We start from the raw sequence: 18241 nt of genomic DNA, 5'->3' as shown, positions 1-18241 counted from the left end.
GATAAAGAATAATGGTACATATATATAATGGAACATTACTCAGTCACAAAAAAAGAATGAAATCTTGCCATCTGCCACAATATGGATGGACCTAGAGGATATTATGCTGAGTGAAATAAGTCAGACAGAAAAAACAAATACCATATGATTGCACTTATATGTAAAACCTGAAAAATAGAATAAACAAACAAGAGAAACAAACTCATAGATACAGAGAACATTTTGAGGGTTGCCAGACAGCAGGGGGTTGGGGGATGGGTGAAAAAGGGGAAGAGATTAAGAAGTACAACTTGGTAGTTACAAAATAGTCATGGGGATGTAAATACAGTATAGCATAGAGAACACAGTCAATGATTTTATAGTACTATATAGTCAGTAATGTAGTATGGTGTCAGGAAAAAGAAATGGTGGTAGGAAATCAACAAGGCCAGTCATGAAAGAAGCAGGGTATAGAGTTTATGTCACAAAAAATAAATTGAAAAAAGGGGGATAGTCAGTGCTCCCATAGATTAAATGTGGGTGCCCTGGGCTGCCAGCTGGGGAGGATATTGTTGGAGGCATCATGTTGAACGAGATAAGAGGGACTTGAAATGAGGGGATGGGACCTAGGGTGACAATGGGGAGAAGGGCAGAGTCAGCTCTGAGAAGCAGCTGCCCTGTGGCCACACAGACCATCCACCCCCGTGGTGCGGCCTGTGCTGGGAAGCCTTTCAGCACACCATTGCCTGGTGAGGGCCACAGGTCTGCCATGGATTATCTCACAGAAGTAATCCTCTTCATGCCCTAGGATCTTTTTAAGCTCATCCCAACTCCCCTGTGTGGCCGGCCTCTTTAGAATGGCCCAGGACACTCAAGCTTTCCAAACCTTGGCATCTGGAACAGGTGTGTAGGAGAAGAGCTCTGCTGTACTTCCTGGCAACCTTGCCCATCTCCATATAGACACAGAGGCAAGGATTAACCGCAGTCTGACCCAAGTCTTGGCAAAGTGCCCTGGGATTCCAACTGGGGCAAGAAGGGATAAGCAGCCTAGGGAGGAGAAGCCACAGGCAGCCTCTCACCCACCTCTGTATCTTTTGGGAGATTGTCATAGGGCTATTGCTTATCCATCTCCCTAGTGTCAGTTGAGCAAGAACCTTTCAACCTCGCCCCCCTTCTAGGGTTCAACCGCAGACTTCTGTGTAAGACTCTCCACTTGGCTATAGGTGAGAGCTCTCTCCTCAGTAGCAAAATTACCTACCACCTGTGCTGTCCGTCATCTGGCCCTTACAATTCAGTGTCATCTGCAGGACCAAAGTTGCAGGGAGCAGACACCATGCTGATCCTACTTTTGCTCTCTGTGTAAGTAATAAACTGACTCCATGAAAGAACTGTGGTGTGCAAACCTAACAGCTGCAGTCGAGATCCTTGTGACTCTGTTACAAGTCACACTGTTATGCAGGGAATGCTTGACAGCTTGACAAGGGACAAGGTGTTGTCCTATTTTAACAACAGCATAAAAGGGTATTTCCCTTGTTTACTAGCAGTTACCATGCTCAAAAAGATTCTTATTTGATCATCTGAGCATGACATGAAACCTATAACATTACATCTTCTCATTAACACTTAAGGACAAAAGAGTAAAGCATCATTAGTGTTGTTATATGAGGTCTGACAATGTGGCTAGCCTTTTTTGATATCAGAGGGATTATTCATTATGAATTTGTACCAACTGGACAAACAGGTAACAAAGTTTACTATTTGGAAGTGCTGAAAAGACTGCGTGAAAAAGTTAAATGACCTGAACTTTTCGCCAACAATTCATGGCTCTTACATCACGACAATGCACCAGCTCACACGGTACTGTCTGTGAGGGAGTTTTTAGCCAGGAAACAAATAACTGTATTGGAACACCCTCCCTACTCACCTGATCTGGCCCCCAATGACTTCTTTCTTTACTTGAAGATAAAGGAAATATTGAGAAGAAGACATTTTGATGATATTCAGGACATCAAGGGTAAGATGATGACAGCTCTGATGGCCATTCCAGAAATAGTTCCAAAATTGCTTTGAAGGGTGGACTAGGCACTGGTGTCAGCGCATAGCTTCCCAAGGGGGGAGTACTTCGAAGGTGACCATAGTGATATGCAGCAATGAGGTATGTAGCCCTTTTTCTAGGATGAGTTCGCGAAGTTAATTGCCGTACCTTGTATTTGCTCATCCAAAATTTCCTAATCTGAGTCCCAGTTGAATTCATTTATCTCCACGGGGTGACCTTTCTGTATAAAGAAAGAAGCTCTGATTGGTAGATATGGTGTGGACCCTGGAGCTGTCTCCTTTCCTTCAATTACCAGCCATATCATCTCAGGGAGTTGCTAAATGTTTCTGTAATTCAATTTCCTTACCTTTAAAATGGAGTCAACATCCAGTAATTGTTAGAATTAAATGAGGTAATGTATGTAAAATGTCTAGAACAGAACTGGCACCCAGTAGGTGTATAATAAGTGTTAGCTATTATATTAATGAATACAGTGTTTCCAAACTGTAAGGTACATGGGGATCACCTGTCCACCCCCAGAGTTTCTGGGGATGAATTTGGGGGTCTGAGTCAGTAGGTCAATTTGCATTTTTAACAAGTTCTCAGTTAGATGTTCATCTGATGAGAACATCTGATGACTACAGTTTGAGAACTATTGAGTTAGGATTCATTTGCATGTAAACAACAGAGACCTCCAATCATAGTGGCTTAAAGAAAATAGAAATTTATTCCTAGAGCTTTGGTGTCCAGGGCTGGTGTGGCACTCCGTGGAGCCAGACTTTTTCTACCTTGTCACCTTGACATCCATAGACTGTTGCTTCTTGCCCGCTGTCACAGATAGAACACCACCATGGTTGGATTCCAGCTAGTACGAGAGAGTAATTGGAGAAAGGGGAAGGACACAATACTTCTCTGTAAGGAAACAACCAAGAAATTGTATACAACAAGTGTACACATAGCTAGAACTTAAATCGATGTCCATGGATAGCTTCAGAGGAAGTGAAAGAAATATAAATTTATTCTGTAGCCACAGGCCCAGCTAATAAACCAGGCTTCTATTTCTCAGAGAAGGAAGAACATATTAACAGGCATTAAGGAGCTCTTTCACAGCTACAAACTGCTTTCTGCATGTGAACAAGGGCAAAAAAATTTTCTATGGGTAAGAGAATGTGAATGTCCAATATCAGTTTCCCCCAGATATGAGCATAGCTTATTTGGTTTTGAATGGTTTTAAAAAAAACCATTCAAAAGAGCCATTTGATTCATTCTCAGGGGTAAGATTATATCTTCCTCTCAGAAGAATAAAAATGTTCTCTTTTCTTTCCTAATAATTCTGATTTTCATCAAGTTTCTTCCAGGTGGGCCATCAATGGATACTGTGAGGGAACACAGAAAATAGAGCTTTGGTGGGGAAAGTCAAAGGGAATTTGGAAAAGCAAGAAGTCTGCAAGGCCAGCTAGCTAGGATGGCAGAAGGAGGCTGGAATTCTAACATGTGATCCTAAGTAGGAAAAATATTTTAAGAGATGGCTTCCATGAAGAGCTTTTGTGTATGACTGAGAGAACTGCTGTAACCCTTTACATTATTGGTGTTCCCAGGAGATGGGTTAAATCACAACCCTCACCAGTCCACCCCTTTGTAAGAATTTCATTTTGCTTCCATCTAGGCCCTGGGTAGTTGGTTGTCTACAGGCCTCACCATCTGACTACCCCCTCATGCTGGTGTCTCGGCTAGGCCATCAATCATTCCTCTGCTGCCATTGCCTTCTCCAAGAAATGCCTTGCCATAGTTCTCCTAACGAACCCACTAGTCTAAAGGAGTTTCCTAGATGTTTAGAGCAATGGTGGGGAACAGTTACCATTCTGTGCTCAAGTATCGAAGAGAGCTAGCTCGATCCCTGAGGTAGGATCGCAGGTACTGGCCACCCACATATGAGTCAAAAGCAAATGAAGAAAACATAAAGGAAAAGATTAACCAATTTTGCTATGTAAAAATGAATGGCTGTAGAATATTAATAAATGAACTTCATAGATAACCTCTTTATACCTGATAGAGTTTTGTGAAGATTAAATGAGTTAGCAATAAAGGATATTATTGGAATAAACGGGAAATTTGAATATGGACTGTATATTAGAAAATATTACCATTTCTATGTTAAATTTCTTGAGAATGATAACAGTAGTGTGGCTGTGTAGGAGGGTTCCTTGTTCTTATACTAAATGCTGAAGTATTTAGGGATGAAGCATCACGATGTCATAGTGTCTGCAATCACTCTAAGGTTTGGCAAAGAAATATATACAGAGATATGAAGAGAGGCACACAGAAATAGAACGATATAACATAAATATGGCAAAATGTTAACCCTTGGTAAATCTAGGTGAAAAGTATAAGGGTGCTCATGTATTAGTCTTCCAACTTCTTTAAAGGCTTGGTATTTTTCAAACTAAAAACTGAGGAGACAGTGAGTTATGCATGTAATATCTTAACAACTGTGAGCTGTCAGACTAAAATCACTTAGAGAACAGGGTTCTTCATTTTCATATGCCCAGTGTCTAAACATTGTCCAGCTCCATAGTACGTGCTCAACAAACCTTATAAATGAATATAAATAAATAAAAAGATGGATAAATTTTTGTCTTCTTGCTTCTTCCCACTATCTACTTTTCTTCACTACTCCCATTTGAAATTTGCTTTTAGATTATATTAAGGCATAAATTGCAGTTAAGGGTTTGCATACCAGCCCTCTTTGTGTGTGTGTGTGTGTGTGTGTGTGTGTAAGAGTTTTCTACCATATCCCACTCCATACTCCCCCCAAAACCAAATTAAGTAGGAGTAGTATTGCCAGATATAGCATAGAACATTCAATTAAATTTGAATTTCAGCTAAACAATGAATTATTTATTTAGTACAAGTATGTCCCAAGGGTTTCACAAAGGCCAAATATTGCATGGAGCATACTTATGTTAAAAAATTATTCATTGTTTAGCTGAAATTCAAATTTAACTAGGCATTCTATATTTTTATTTGTTAAAACTGGCAACTCTAATAAAAGCCATTTATTCCCCTGATGTATATGGCTGAGCCTGCCCACCGGTATGTCAAAATCTTAATTATGTTGACTTATCCACAAGAAAATGTTAGTAGTTCTTCTGAGTTTTAAAACATAGTGGAAATAAGTTTTTAATCCTTTAGCTGAATTGTCCCCCAACTTGTCTCACATTTTTCCATTCTGAATCTCTCATTTTTCTTCAAATAACACATTTGAAAGATTGCATTTTTATTTGTGATAAAACCCATAGATAGAATATACATACAGGTCACATAAAAATACATGAGGTGGATAATTAAACTATACAGTGTTGGATAGGTAGTATGATTAAAGAACTACACAATTATTGTATACAGTGTCTTAATGTCGATGAATCTCTTCTTAGAAGCACTCCTTGAACAAAGAGTTCAAAGAGCTGTTAGTAATAAAGCAAACACTTTCAAAATACGATTTAGAGAACTACAGCCTCAAAACATTCACTCAAACTCGATCTCATGGATTGGTTCACCACTTGATAAATGGCCTTAATTTACAATGACCTCTCAATAACATACCAGGGAAAAGCAACATGAAGCCCATTACTTGCAGAAGCAATTACAGAAAATCACTTTGGAACAGTAGCACCATTCCACATTATAATATGCACATGTGTCTTATTGCACCTTCCTGAGTTGAACTTTGAGAATTGTAGCCACATGAAGCACCAGAATAGATGAATTCATCCCAGGCTGGGCCTTCGCTGGGGTTAGTAGTAATTTTGACCATCATAGCTATCATAGCTACGCCCTTTATAGTAGCTGTATTCATCCTCATAGGCTCGATAATTGTCCCCTCGGGGTTCCCTATTCTCATTTTCATAGACTTCATATCCATTGTCATATTCATTGGTGCCTGTTTGTTCATACTCCCCCTCATATTCAGTGGTGGTGGTTTCACCCAGTGGTGGGGGTGTGGTTCCATAGACCTCCTGCGGTAGAGTTGTAGGTTCAAACCTGCCATTGTCCTGTTCCCCAGCCACTGTGGTTCCTTCTGCATTGGCATCAGGGACACTTTCTTCTTCCCCTTCTTCTTCTCCATTGTCTCCACCACTGCTGCCATTGCCATTTTCTACATCTGTACTGTTGGTGCTGGTGCCATTTACGCCCTGCCCATTTTCATCCACTTCTGCTTCGTTTTCTTCATTTTCATTTTCTTCCTCTTCCTCTTCTTCTTCTTCATCACTTTCCTCCTTTTTTGTAGCCTTCTTTCCTGTTTCTCCAGTCTGTAAGGAAAATTTTGAAAGAATCCAAATCTAGGCATGAAAAATGTAAAACAAGGTCATAACTTCATCCAGCACAGGCTGTACCAATAGCCTTGTTCTAGATGTAATTCTGAATTGAAGCCAATTTAACTAACCCCAAAAAATTCAGAATTTGTACCTTTGTCATTGGGTTTTGATAGGGAAAAATGTACCTGGTAAATAAGACCTCTCTGTGGGAGATGCTTTCTCTAGCTTTACTACTCACTTTCTTAGAATCCTCTTCTCTGAAATGCAATGGCATCTCTCAGGACTTTTTATCCATTGCTAAGATGCTTGTCCTTAGTCTTCTGTTATAATGTAGAAAGTCAGTGTAATAACATGGGAAGAGAACTTGCCTGGGAAAAGGTCTTTCCTTATTTGTAAACAGGAAAATTATGTCTGCTCTTGCTTTGGGTTTAAAGCAGATAATATAAAATATTCTGTATATAGTGTCAGGATAACCTTAGACTTCAGTAAAGACATGAAATCAGATTTAACATTTTGGAAGAATTATTACCTTGGGAAGTTGGATTGCAGCTAGACCTACAGTCCCTGTTTCAGGCGTGTTCCCTTCTCCATAGCCAGGTGTCGTAGCAGAAAGGGTGGAGTTCTCAGCCTCAGATTCTTCATCTTCATTTTCATTAGACTCTTCATTGTTTGCTTCTTCATTTGACGTTTCCTGGTAGAAATGTCCAGAGCAAGAAAATTTATTTTAGCCAGAAGATAACTCAAGATTTATTGGAATCATGAACCATTGCTGGGAAAAAAATGTTTATCCCTCAGCCAGCTCATCACCCAGTGTTGACAATTCTGCTTCCTCTTATGCCATTTGCACTTCTCACTTCTAACAACTCAACTCAAAGTTATCCCTTTCTATAGTGTGTTTTAGATATTCCTACATTCTATTTAATCAATTCAAAAATATTTGTGTAATAATTTCTGTATATCTTACTATCTGGTATCACCTCACACAGGGCTTTGGCTCTTAAAGTATATCAATTAAAGTCTCATTAAGTAATTAAAATAATTTAATCTGAGTAATTAAAAGTTAAGTCTTAATAACTACTACAACATGGGAGTAAATTAATTCTATTTGCTGACAAATAAGCTGAGAACTTTATATATATTTTTAAATTCTTTACAGCAGCCCATAATGTAGGATTATTGCTCTTACTCTTTAGAAAAGGAAAATGAGCTCCAAAAAGCTAAATAACTTGCTTAAGCTCTCAGAGTAAGTGATGAAGCTATATTTTTCTAATTCAAAAAGCTGAGTCTTTTGTAGTGTACCATGACGTTGTTGATGATGATTAGGATTTATATGAATTATCCACACTGCACCTAGGATATTTTTTTCAAAAGGGAATTTTTTTAATAAAAACCAACTCTTTTCAAACAACTTTATAGCATATCTTATTGACTACCAAAAAGAAGTGAATATATCTCATTTGCTTTCAAGTTTATTAAAAGAAAGAATGACATATATAATTCAAAATCCATCTGCCAATATGTAAGCCAGTTCTGTGCCATATGCAATATTTAAAAGATGTCAGGCATTTGACACACAATCAATTTTTCTGTGCAGTGAAGAAACTAAACACTCCAAGAAATCCTTAGTAATGTGTTATTGCATGATATGTTTTTTAAAAACTACCACTCCTCAAATGAATGCTTATTATAATGTTTGGTATTTTAGTTTTTTTCCTTTACTCCTTATTATTAGGCAATTGTTAACTGAGTTAATCTCACAATGTAATTCATAGCTAATATTAAAAGTCAGGAATTCATGCATATGGAATTCATTTACTTTAAATGAGTCCTAGAAAATTGAATTCATTTTAATGCATTTTTATAGATACTGTGATGTTAAGATAACTTCAACTTCGAACCCTGTATTTTAAGACGTGAAAACAAACAAAACTCAGATTTAGCCTGCCTTATTATTAAAACAAGTGAATAAAAAGATTATGTTTGTTTCATAAAATTTGTAAATTCCTCTGTTTCAATGAACTCTTGGAACTACTAGGGTCTACCCCAAAACAGTCTCTAAGCTAAGTGTACCAAATTCCCATAAACACCATACTGTTTATTTATTTTTTCATGTTTATGTTTTACTCCAATAGAATAAATCTTTCAGAGATAGAAGAGAAAAAATCCTTAGAGTAAGAGAATATACAAGTTGGGTCGTGTACCCTCATTTCAGGTGAAAAGTCTGAGGTCCAGTGGAATAAATGACTTGTATGAGGTCAAACAGATAGCAGTTCATTAGTGGCAGGGTCTATAGGCCCAAACTCCCAACTTATTGATGTCTATGTTTTCTCCTACAGCACCCTTCTTATCCTACACTCTTCATTTAAGGACGTCGTGCTGTAGTGAGTTAAAAGGAAAATAGGTCAGTCTGTTGACAAGTATCTTAGTTAATAGGAAAATTAGCAATAATTTGTGCTTTAAAAAGTATTACTAACCCACTAGAATGTCTAAAGTGACTGAAAAAAAAGGTATTGGTGAGAATGTGGAGCAGCTGGAACCCTCATATACTGACAATGAGAGTTTACATTGGTATATCTGCTTTGGAAAACTGGTTGCATCTACTCAGGTTGAACATATGCATAGCCTTTTGACTTAGAAATTTCATTTGTAGGTAAATTGGTATCTAGAAATGAATGCATATATTCACCAAAAGGAGCACTAGAATGTTTATAGCAGTACTCTTTGTTATAACCCAAAATTGGAAACTGTCCAAATGTCTATCATTAGAATACATTATGGCCCATTCACATGAAATACTGATAATGAGGATGAACAATTTACAATTGCAGAACAATATGGATCAATCTCTGAAGTTGAGAGTGGAATAGGCCACATACAAAAGAACATATGCTGTATGATTCCATAGAGGTATAATACACAAAAATAGGCAAAAGCTATCTATTTGTTAGGAGTCAAAATACACAGCAGTCGCCCTTCGTGGGGCATATTTAATGAGTAGAACGGAGACCAAAGCATGTGTTGCTTTTTGATATGGGTGCTGGTTTCACTTGTGTATTCAATTTCTGAAATTTCAATGACCTGTATACTTATGATAATTGTGGTATGTATATTATATTTCAATAAAGGTTTTATATTTATTGAAGCTGAATAGTTTATTAGTGTAAAAAATGTATAATCGCCAAATACAAAATATGCCTAAGCACCTTCTCATGTAAATACAATTCCTGGGAACTCTGTATTTAACCTGAACTGCCAATGAAATTTTAGGGAAGAAACAGGAGGTTATAGAATCTCTTCAGAATGGAAGACTCACAGGTTTAGTCATCCAGTTTTCCATTATCATTTTTAATGAATGATTTTTAGAGCATTTATTTCTCTGATGGTTTAAAATCAAACAACCAAATATTTACTGGGCACCATATATGTATAAAAAACTATCCTAGCAGTGTGAGGAAATACAGAAGAGAGTACAGCACTGTTTCTGCCCAAAGAGGGATGAAACTTATAGACTCTAAGTCCCCTGGGTCATGGGAAGCTTATAGGAAAGTTCTGGGAGAACCATAAATGTTCAGAGATTGTTGGCAAATTTTTGAATGTGTGTGATTTTGTCAGAGTCCTAAAGGAGTCCTAATCTTCCTCAATCCCCAACCATCACAATAAATGAAGAACCATTGTCAAAAGGGACTTAATCTAATTGGGAAATCTAGCAGGGCAAGGCAATTTTACAATCACTGTACAGCAAACAGCTGGAGTTAAATGGGTTACTCTAGCGTAGTTCTTGTGTAAGATTACTATATGGAATTACAGGCAAAATTTTGTGGGATTTAGTAGTTGGCATTTTTCCTGCTACTGGCTTGACATTCTTGTTACGGCCTTCCTTTAAGCTATCAGTAAAATTCCAGTAAATTGTGGTACTGGAAATGTTAATTATATGGTTAAAACAACTAAAATAATTATTTGTCACTTTTAAAGTTCCCATACCATTTTGTTTTCAAGATAGTAGACATTTATCCATGATCCACTTTTGACTGTCATTGTCCATGCATAAATAGCACCTATGAACACCTAAATTTAGAAGGTTCCTAAACCAGTGGATTGCTATAATTGGCAATCCAGGAAAATGTACCTAATTAGTATGTTTCCTCGGGCAACATTGTCAGTTATAAACATGTTAGCACAATTGCCAAGATATATAGATGAATTTTAGCCATGAACTACACTAATTTGTTGTAGTATATCAGATGATATTTCTACATCTTGTGTATGTGAATTTTTGTAAAAACATGAATTTTATTATTAGACAAAAAGACATATGACACTCTTATTAAAAAGAACAACCTTACTTTGTGGGTCAAGAAAGTCAGATGAATCACAATAACACAGTAGAGGACATAAGATTAGTTTTCATCTACTACCACTTAGTAAACTAAGTTTAAGTCCAGTCCTTAAAACAAGCAGTGAGTTTAGAACTATTATGTACTTGTCTTTTAGCATCATAGTCTATCCACCTAAATATAAATAATACTTACCTTTTTATCAGAATTTATACTCCTCCCATTTAAAATGGAGACACTTTTGGTTTTGTGTACCACTTACATGTAACTTTAATCCCCAATAGCAATAGTGTTTTAAACAGCTTATTTCAGTTGATTCTAATTTAAATAGCACTCCACTTACCCAAAATAGAAGACTGTGGGCAGTTGGTAAACTGGCAATGGCTATTTGCTGAGTCCTGACTACAGTACACTAGTTTCCTATTTGTTTTTGTGCTGCCTGGTTTGTTGTGAAAAACCTACAGAAATTCCTTACCTCTTCCTCTTCCTCCTCCTCTGAGCTATCACCATCTCCATTTTCTTCAGATGAGTCACTGCTCTGAAAAAAATATGCACATGAATTCATACACATATGAATATGTAATTAGGTTTACATTTATTTACTTAGAACTGTTCTCATGCTAACGTGGGAAAGATATGAGGAGATTGGGCATATAGAAAATGAGGTTAGAGAGAAAAAGGTGTTTTACACTGATCAAGATATACCGGAGGTGCCAAAAAAATGTGTATACGTGATTTGCATTCATCTTTTGTTATCAGTATTTATTATTACAATTTTAACACAGTTTTTTTCCTTTCTTAAAATGTGTATACATTTTTTTGGCACCCTCTGTATATGAGATGTTCCATTTCCAACCTCAAAAGTACTGACAATATGTTGAAACAGTTTGTATGTAAAAACTAGAGCAATGACTCAAAAATTAATTTACTCTGAGAGAACAAAAGGATTATCTGTTCCAATTTCTTTATTTTATAGAGAAGGAATCTGAAGCCCAGAATTGCTGTGACTTCTCCAACCAGTTCAAGATAAATCGTGGACTAAGGCATAGATCACATTGTTTTATTTTCTTTGTAAAATATGAATAAAATGATGATTAGGCTTATTATAAAATATAAGTTGTTACTGGGTGATTCTCTTAACTAGTGAGATTTCCTGGTGAATTTAAATTAGAATTTTACTTGAAATTAAATTTGTACATAATTGTAATATATTTCAACTTAATTAAAGCTAATCCCTAAAATGTTAATAAATATATATGGAAAATCAATTCATTTACTCATTTAGGAGATTTTTTAGTACCGTCCCTCTAAAGAACTCAATATTGAATGACAATAAATTAAACCAAAGAGTCTGTCATAAAAATGTAAGCTAATGAGCTTTGCTACTTTTTAAAAGAAAATATAAATCTAAACATCTGCTTTAGAGCCTTTAAGATAGTAGAGGAGATTCTTCATCTTTCTCCGAGTGATAATCCAAACTGAATTTTCCTTCTTTTTCTGCAACCACTCCTAATGGCAACAGGTATACAAATAGATACCCAACTTAATATTCTTTCCTTTTCTATCATGCAAATTTTAGCTTTGATTCTCATGAGCCAGTTAAGTTCCTTGGATCTTAGGAAATACAGCTGTAGAAGAACCTCAGGTTTAGAGATCAGATCTGAGGAATCAATTATGTCCCAGTCCTGTTCAGAGCCATCCTGCTAGGCTCATTCTTCAGGTGGCCACACCAGCCACCCAAGGAAAGGGAAGGCTTGTCCCCTGGAGCCAAGAATAACTTCGAGTGGAAAAGAGAATAATTAGACCTGCTCTTCTGCTGGCATGACCTAATGGTTGTGCCTTCCCCAACCCAGAGGGTGAATAAAGAATAATATTATATTTGAACTATTTTTATTAAATTATATATAGAGGACAGCATATTTACGCAGCATATTTTGTCTCAGTGGGAGTGTTTAATCATTTTTCAAGGTTTCTCATGTCTAGCCTTCTTCCTTCCCCAACCACATCACTCTTCAATTAATATCTACAGTGAGAACCGTTTTAAAACTGCATGAAATGCCTTGGCATTTTCTTATTTTCCTTTCTTTCATTTATGCCTTCATATGTGTGTGTGTGTGTGTGTGTGTGTGTGTGTGTGTGTGTGTGTGTGTATAAAAGACTTCTGGGAAATCAATAAGTCTTAGTGACAAATTGGTAATGAAAGCAAGGAAAATAAGAAAAAAATAATATATATATATACCATTACTCCTTCTAACTTATATTACTCCAGTTATTCAATCCCTGAGCATTACACATTCCAGGCATTGTACTGAGAATGAGGGTCATAGCAAGAGATGAGTTTGGAAATGTGGACCGTTTCCCTGTATCAAGCACTGTGATAGCAGAGATGAGTTCAATAAAAGAAATATAAGATAAAGTTCCTGCCCTCTAAGAGTTTACACACTAGTCAAGTATCATTTGAAGCATAACAAAGCAATTTCCTCAATTAAAAATGCTTACGGTGTTAAGATTATTTATACTTCCATTTCTAGAATCACACAGGTGGATATGCTATGGGCTATGGCAGACTGTTGATAGCTTTGCAAACAACATAACATATTGCATGTGAGTTGATATTTTAGAAATGATTATATACTCGTATAAACACAGATTTCAAAGCCAATGCAGCTTAATCCATTTTGGGGTGACAATCTGGGCACTAAATACTTAGTAGACTTAAGAGGATAAATAATATGCAAATCATATACGTAGACATGTAAGGGAAAAAGTCCTAGAATTAAAACTTTGCAAAATAGGAGACTAGATAAATACTAAGTCAGACTGTTATGTTGAGAGACATACTTTCTTGGATTCTTTATTAAAACAACTAACTTACAAATTCTACATTAATTAAGATGGACCTATCTGTATATAACTTGTGGAAATTTTATATATTAAAGATCTACTTAAAAATCTATGAGCTTTGAGTCTATCAATAGTGAAAAGTTGAAGAGGTAGTCAGAAACTTAAATTTATTATCATTTCCATTTTATTTAAGAAAGAAAACAAAGCAAACTTTCAAATGAGCAATGTTTATTTATGGGCCTGAGGTGAACCAAAGAATGGAAGACAATTCTGAAAACCCACAACTACTGTATCACTTGTGCTCATATTTCTGTGGCCACACACATTCCCCATAATTATTATGGTGCTAGAAATACTTTAAAATTATCATTTCCTATCATTGTATGAGTTAGAGATGGGTTAGCCCAACATATGGTAGGGTGCTATGCCAAGCCACTGTGCTGAGACATCGTTTTCAGCATCCTGACTGCTTTTAGTGTCTCAGGAGTCCTGGATCAAATGGTGCATGATTGGTGCCCTAAACCCAAACTCTATAGGAATAAAAATAGCACAATGCTGTTTAGATGTATATTTAAAATCAACACCACACCCTCCAGTTTTCAAAGGTCCTCTTCATGGGTAACCCAATAAAAACAGATACTCTCATTTTTAGTACTGAGTTAGTTTCCTTTTTGTTTTCAAATTTTAAAAATGTTTTGTTTTTCTTGCCGGCATTTTAGTTTACTTCACAGATTTTTCTCTTTCCTCTGCAGTTCTTGAGCCACACTTCCGTTATAATTATGCTCCAATGTATGGCAAACTTATTGCTCTAGTGACATATACAGGTCAAAGGTTCAGAAAATCTTCAGTAGTCACCATTGATTATCAAGAATGTGTTTTTTTTAAGGGTCTCTACTGTTTATAAAGCCAATTTTTTCCCTACCAAATAAAAGACTCTCACTTATTGGATGTAAAACAGCTGTATGACAGTATTGAATCAACTATAACATGACAATTAGTGAGTGGCCTTATCATTGACTTAATTGTCAGCAACTGATAAAATTGTCCACTTTTGTCGGTGAGCTACCTGAATTCAATGTGCCAAGGTATTTGCTTTTATTGTATCATTTTAGACTGGGTTCACATGATTTTCCTCTATGTATACATTTCTGCTTAAAAAAGAACTTAGGAATAGATTTTATTTTATTACATTAAAAACAAACTTTTTGTAATAAGTAGTCTTTCTGGCTGAATTTCAGTAAGAGTTGAATTTAGGTGTTTTGCAGTTAAATTTGATTCCCTTTAAATTGTAATGGGTGAAAGAAAATTAATTTTTATACTTACCTGAACTGGAAATCGTTTTAGAGGAGGATAAAAGTAGGCATGCTTGTAAAGGTAGTATCGTGGTCTGTACTTGAAGACCTGCATAAACAAAGTAAATGGTATATTCGTGTTTAATGTGCAATAAATGTAAAGTGTAGTCAGGCCAAGGAAGTGTGCTAAAATTAATTACCCCATTTTCTTCAGAATCCTCTAATTTGGCTCTTCGGTGAAAATTTTTCATCTGTTTAAAAGAACATTTAATTATAACATATCCTCTCTTTCACATAAAAAGACATAAGTGGAAACAACTATAGGTTTTCAATAAAAAACTTACCGAAAAAGCACAGGCCATTCCCAAAATGCTGAGCAAAATTAAAGCAATCTTCATTGTGGTAATTGCTTCTGGAATTAATGAAGTGGTAAAGTTAACAAATATTAAAACTAAGAGTGTAACTTTTTTGCTCAGATTAGATGAAATATTTAATTTGTTTTTATTTTTCTGTCCAACTATAGTTTTAATTAATTGAGACCAAATTTCTGCTTTTGTTTTAAAGTTGTTCCTTCTATTTAAGTGACAGAAGACTGACTTTACACACCTGTTTAAATAATCCTGAATTCCATATTTGGTCTTAACCTATCTTCTGTGATCTGTCACTGGAAGACCATTTCATCAACTGCAAAGGGCTTAAAGGCTTAGCATTATTCACATTGGGGCTAGGAGTTCTCCTAATATCATTGCCATAGGAATATCAGCCAAGTGAATTGAATTGTTAGTGTAGTTATGTGACCTATTTGTTTTGCTTAACAAATTAAGCAAAGATAAATACATTTAAATGATTGCTTTTATGCCAATAAATTCTACAGACATCCAGCTTCTAAATAGCTTTTGAATTAAAAGGTCATTTATAAAATGGAGACTACAAGCCATTTTCTTATGAGTATCTTAGAATACTTGGTATTGTCTTTTATGTGTGTGAAGCGATCCATAACATGTGAAATACTATTTTCATAGTATGTTGCACCAAACAGCCATGTTTAACTAAGGATGATTCTATGAGGAGAATTCATCAGTTTCAGCCTGGGATATCAGGGGAAAATTTCCTCAAGTTAGGTTTTTCTCCAGTTCCATTTAAACTTTCCATCACTAGTGGGGGAAACTGCCATGGGAATGATCAGGGGATCTCCAAGGTCAAGGAAGAGTTAAAAATGCAACTCTCAGAGTGGGGATAGTTCTCTAATGGTGTTGGGTTTGCAGCCATGCAAAGATTTCAGTTCCACATAGATGCCTCATAGGAAAAAGGAGAGAGATAGTGAGATCCTATCCAATTTTATTGGATTTAAATCCAATTTAACAGAAGTTGGATTAAACTTACTGACAGCCTACTAACACCCATTTGCACTGACACACACATTTAACCGAGAGTGCTTTCTCACACAGAGTGGCAGCGTTGGCAACATTTTAGAAGCAACACATAATGGTGATGGCAATTTTCCCATTAACATACTTGGAAAAGTAATATATAAAATGTATAAAACCCATGTCATATACTGTACCCTGAAGGTTGATTTTGTGTTTTGTCATCATTAAACAAGATTTATTTCATCCTTATTGAGTATCTGCACTAAAATAAACATTACACAAAGTAGGGCTTGAGGCCTGGAGAAGCTGTCTTGGGTACTAAGTCACACTCTATTTGTGGCAGACTGGGTCTTTTGATTTTGATGCCTACACACTTCCTCACAGTCCTCTCTACTTTAGTAAATTTCTTGATGGCCACAGGAAGATAAAGAGGCTTTGCCCCTGAGGGGAGCCCATTTGTTTCAGAAGCTTTCTATGCTCTTAGGGTGCTCTGAATAATACTTTGAACTTTGCCATCCATGATGGAGCCCACCTATAAACAGAAGATTGTTGCCCTGCAACTTCATTGGAAAAGTGTTGGAATATTATAGAGCCTAAAAACTTAAAAACATGGAACTGTAGAAAGAGTGTTGATTACATAATTTCTCATAAGAAGCTATAAAAAAAAACTAGATGAAAACATAGCAGGGATAATATAAAAAGAACCAAGCAATTTATGTAGGCAGTAATTGGCTGCATAAATAAAATCTCATTTTATTATTTTTGTGATTCAGCAAAAGCAAAGACCTCTATATTGACCTTTAATAACCCAGACAACAATTGAAACATTCTTAAAGGATACTTTTAGGAAGCTAATTGTAAATTTTCATTGGAAAACTATGATAAACCACCAACATTATTTATTTCTCTGGCACCATATATTTTTCCATACTGATTTTAGAGCTATAGAATATTAACACTTTGAAACTGAATGTATATCATATTGAAAAGATACTGCATGTAATTGAAGTACAGAGTAGGCATAATTTATGGAGAAATCTGCATACATCAAGGCAGATTTGCAAACGCAAAATAGTATTTCAGTCAGGTTATCAGAATGCATCAGAATGAGAAAACAAAGAGTTATCTATGAAGAGGAGAGATAGAAAGTAGGAAGCATAATTTTCTAGTTTATGTGCATAATATTAAGAACTTACTTGCATAGGTTAATAAGCTTAGTTTTTTGGGAAGAATCTAAAAATCTGAGGTACTAGTTTAATGGTAAACAAGTGTTAAATTACATAGCCATTCTATACAGTGCAATAATATCAACTTTTAAATAACAAATTTAAAGTGAAATCCAAAGATGTAAGCTGTGGAGTGTTTGATTTTAAGATAATGAAGTTGTCATATTAAATCTTACCCTTTTGCTGTCCTGGAATGAGGAGGCAGGCTCACAGGAGTGAGTGACACAGATTGAATGTTTTCTCTGCTCTCTCACTCACTCATTCACTTGCCCTTGCTGGCTATAAACTCTTCTTTGCCTTCCAACAGCCAATCACTGTCATGGTAAAGATGATGTCAGAATGTGGATTCTCACCAAAAAATTCCCAAACATCAACACTTTTTCAAGACACAGGCTCATTTGAATAAACATGAAACGTGGTCCTAGTGCCAAGAGGTTTGCATTGTGGAATTTAATTGAAGGTTTAGATGAAGATGAATGGTTTGAGTTCTGAATATATATAATATACTGGATTCGAATTAAAATAAATAGCAAAAGATTTAACTATTTAAAAATGTCATAATTATACAAGTGTTCACTATGTTGAAAGGAAGGAAAACTTAACTGTCATTAGATACAGTCATGCATTATTAGTTTAATAAAAAATAAATAAGCTAAATAATAAAGGAAAGGAGCTGATGCACACTTAATATTTTAATATCAATTATTTTATATTTTTCTTGAAATATGCTTCAGTGCCTCATACGTTAAAATTAATATAATTAAATGTCAGGATTTATAAGATATTTGTTAAAACACATCACTGAGTATAAAAGTTAGAACTTTGGAGGATCATGCTGAGAGGAA

General features: G+C 35.7%; 1 protein-coding gene across 1 annotated transcript; it reads right to left on the bottom strand.

Moving 5' to 3' along the window:
* Positions 1 to 5327: 5327 nt before the first annotated feature.
* On the bottom strand, positions 5328 to 17698 carry IBSP (integrin binding sialoprotein). Its single transcript, XM_033106253.1, has 7 exons — positions 17573 to 17698; positions 15145 to 15212; positions 15001 to 15051; positions 14832 to 14909; positions 11140 to 11202; positions 6860 to 7021; positions 5328 to 6324 (listed from the first exon to the last, which is right to left on the bottom strand). Exons 2-7 carry the CDS (start codon positions 15196 to 15198, stop codon positions 5809 to 5811), a joined length of 924 nt encoding a protein of 307 aa, XP_032962144.1. The 5' UTR covers positions 15199 to 15212; positions 17573 to 17698; the 3' UTR covers positions 5328 to 5808.
* Positions 17699 to 18241: the final 543 nt, after the last annotated feature.

The sequence above is a fragment of the Rhinolophus ferrumequinum genome, chromosome 5, assembly GCF_004115265.2.
Source record: "Rhinolophus ferrumequinum isolate MPI-CBG mRhiFer1 chromosome 5, mRhiFer1_v1.p, whole genome shotgun sequence".
NCBI classification, from domain to species: Eukaryota; Metazoa; Chordata; class Mammalia; order Chiroptera; family Rhinolophidae; genus Rhinolophus; species Rhinolophus ferrumequinum.
The sequence above is the reverse complement of the archived record's forward strand: the minus strand, read 5'-3'. Positions and strand labels throughout refer to the sequence as shown.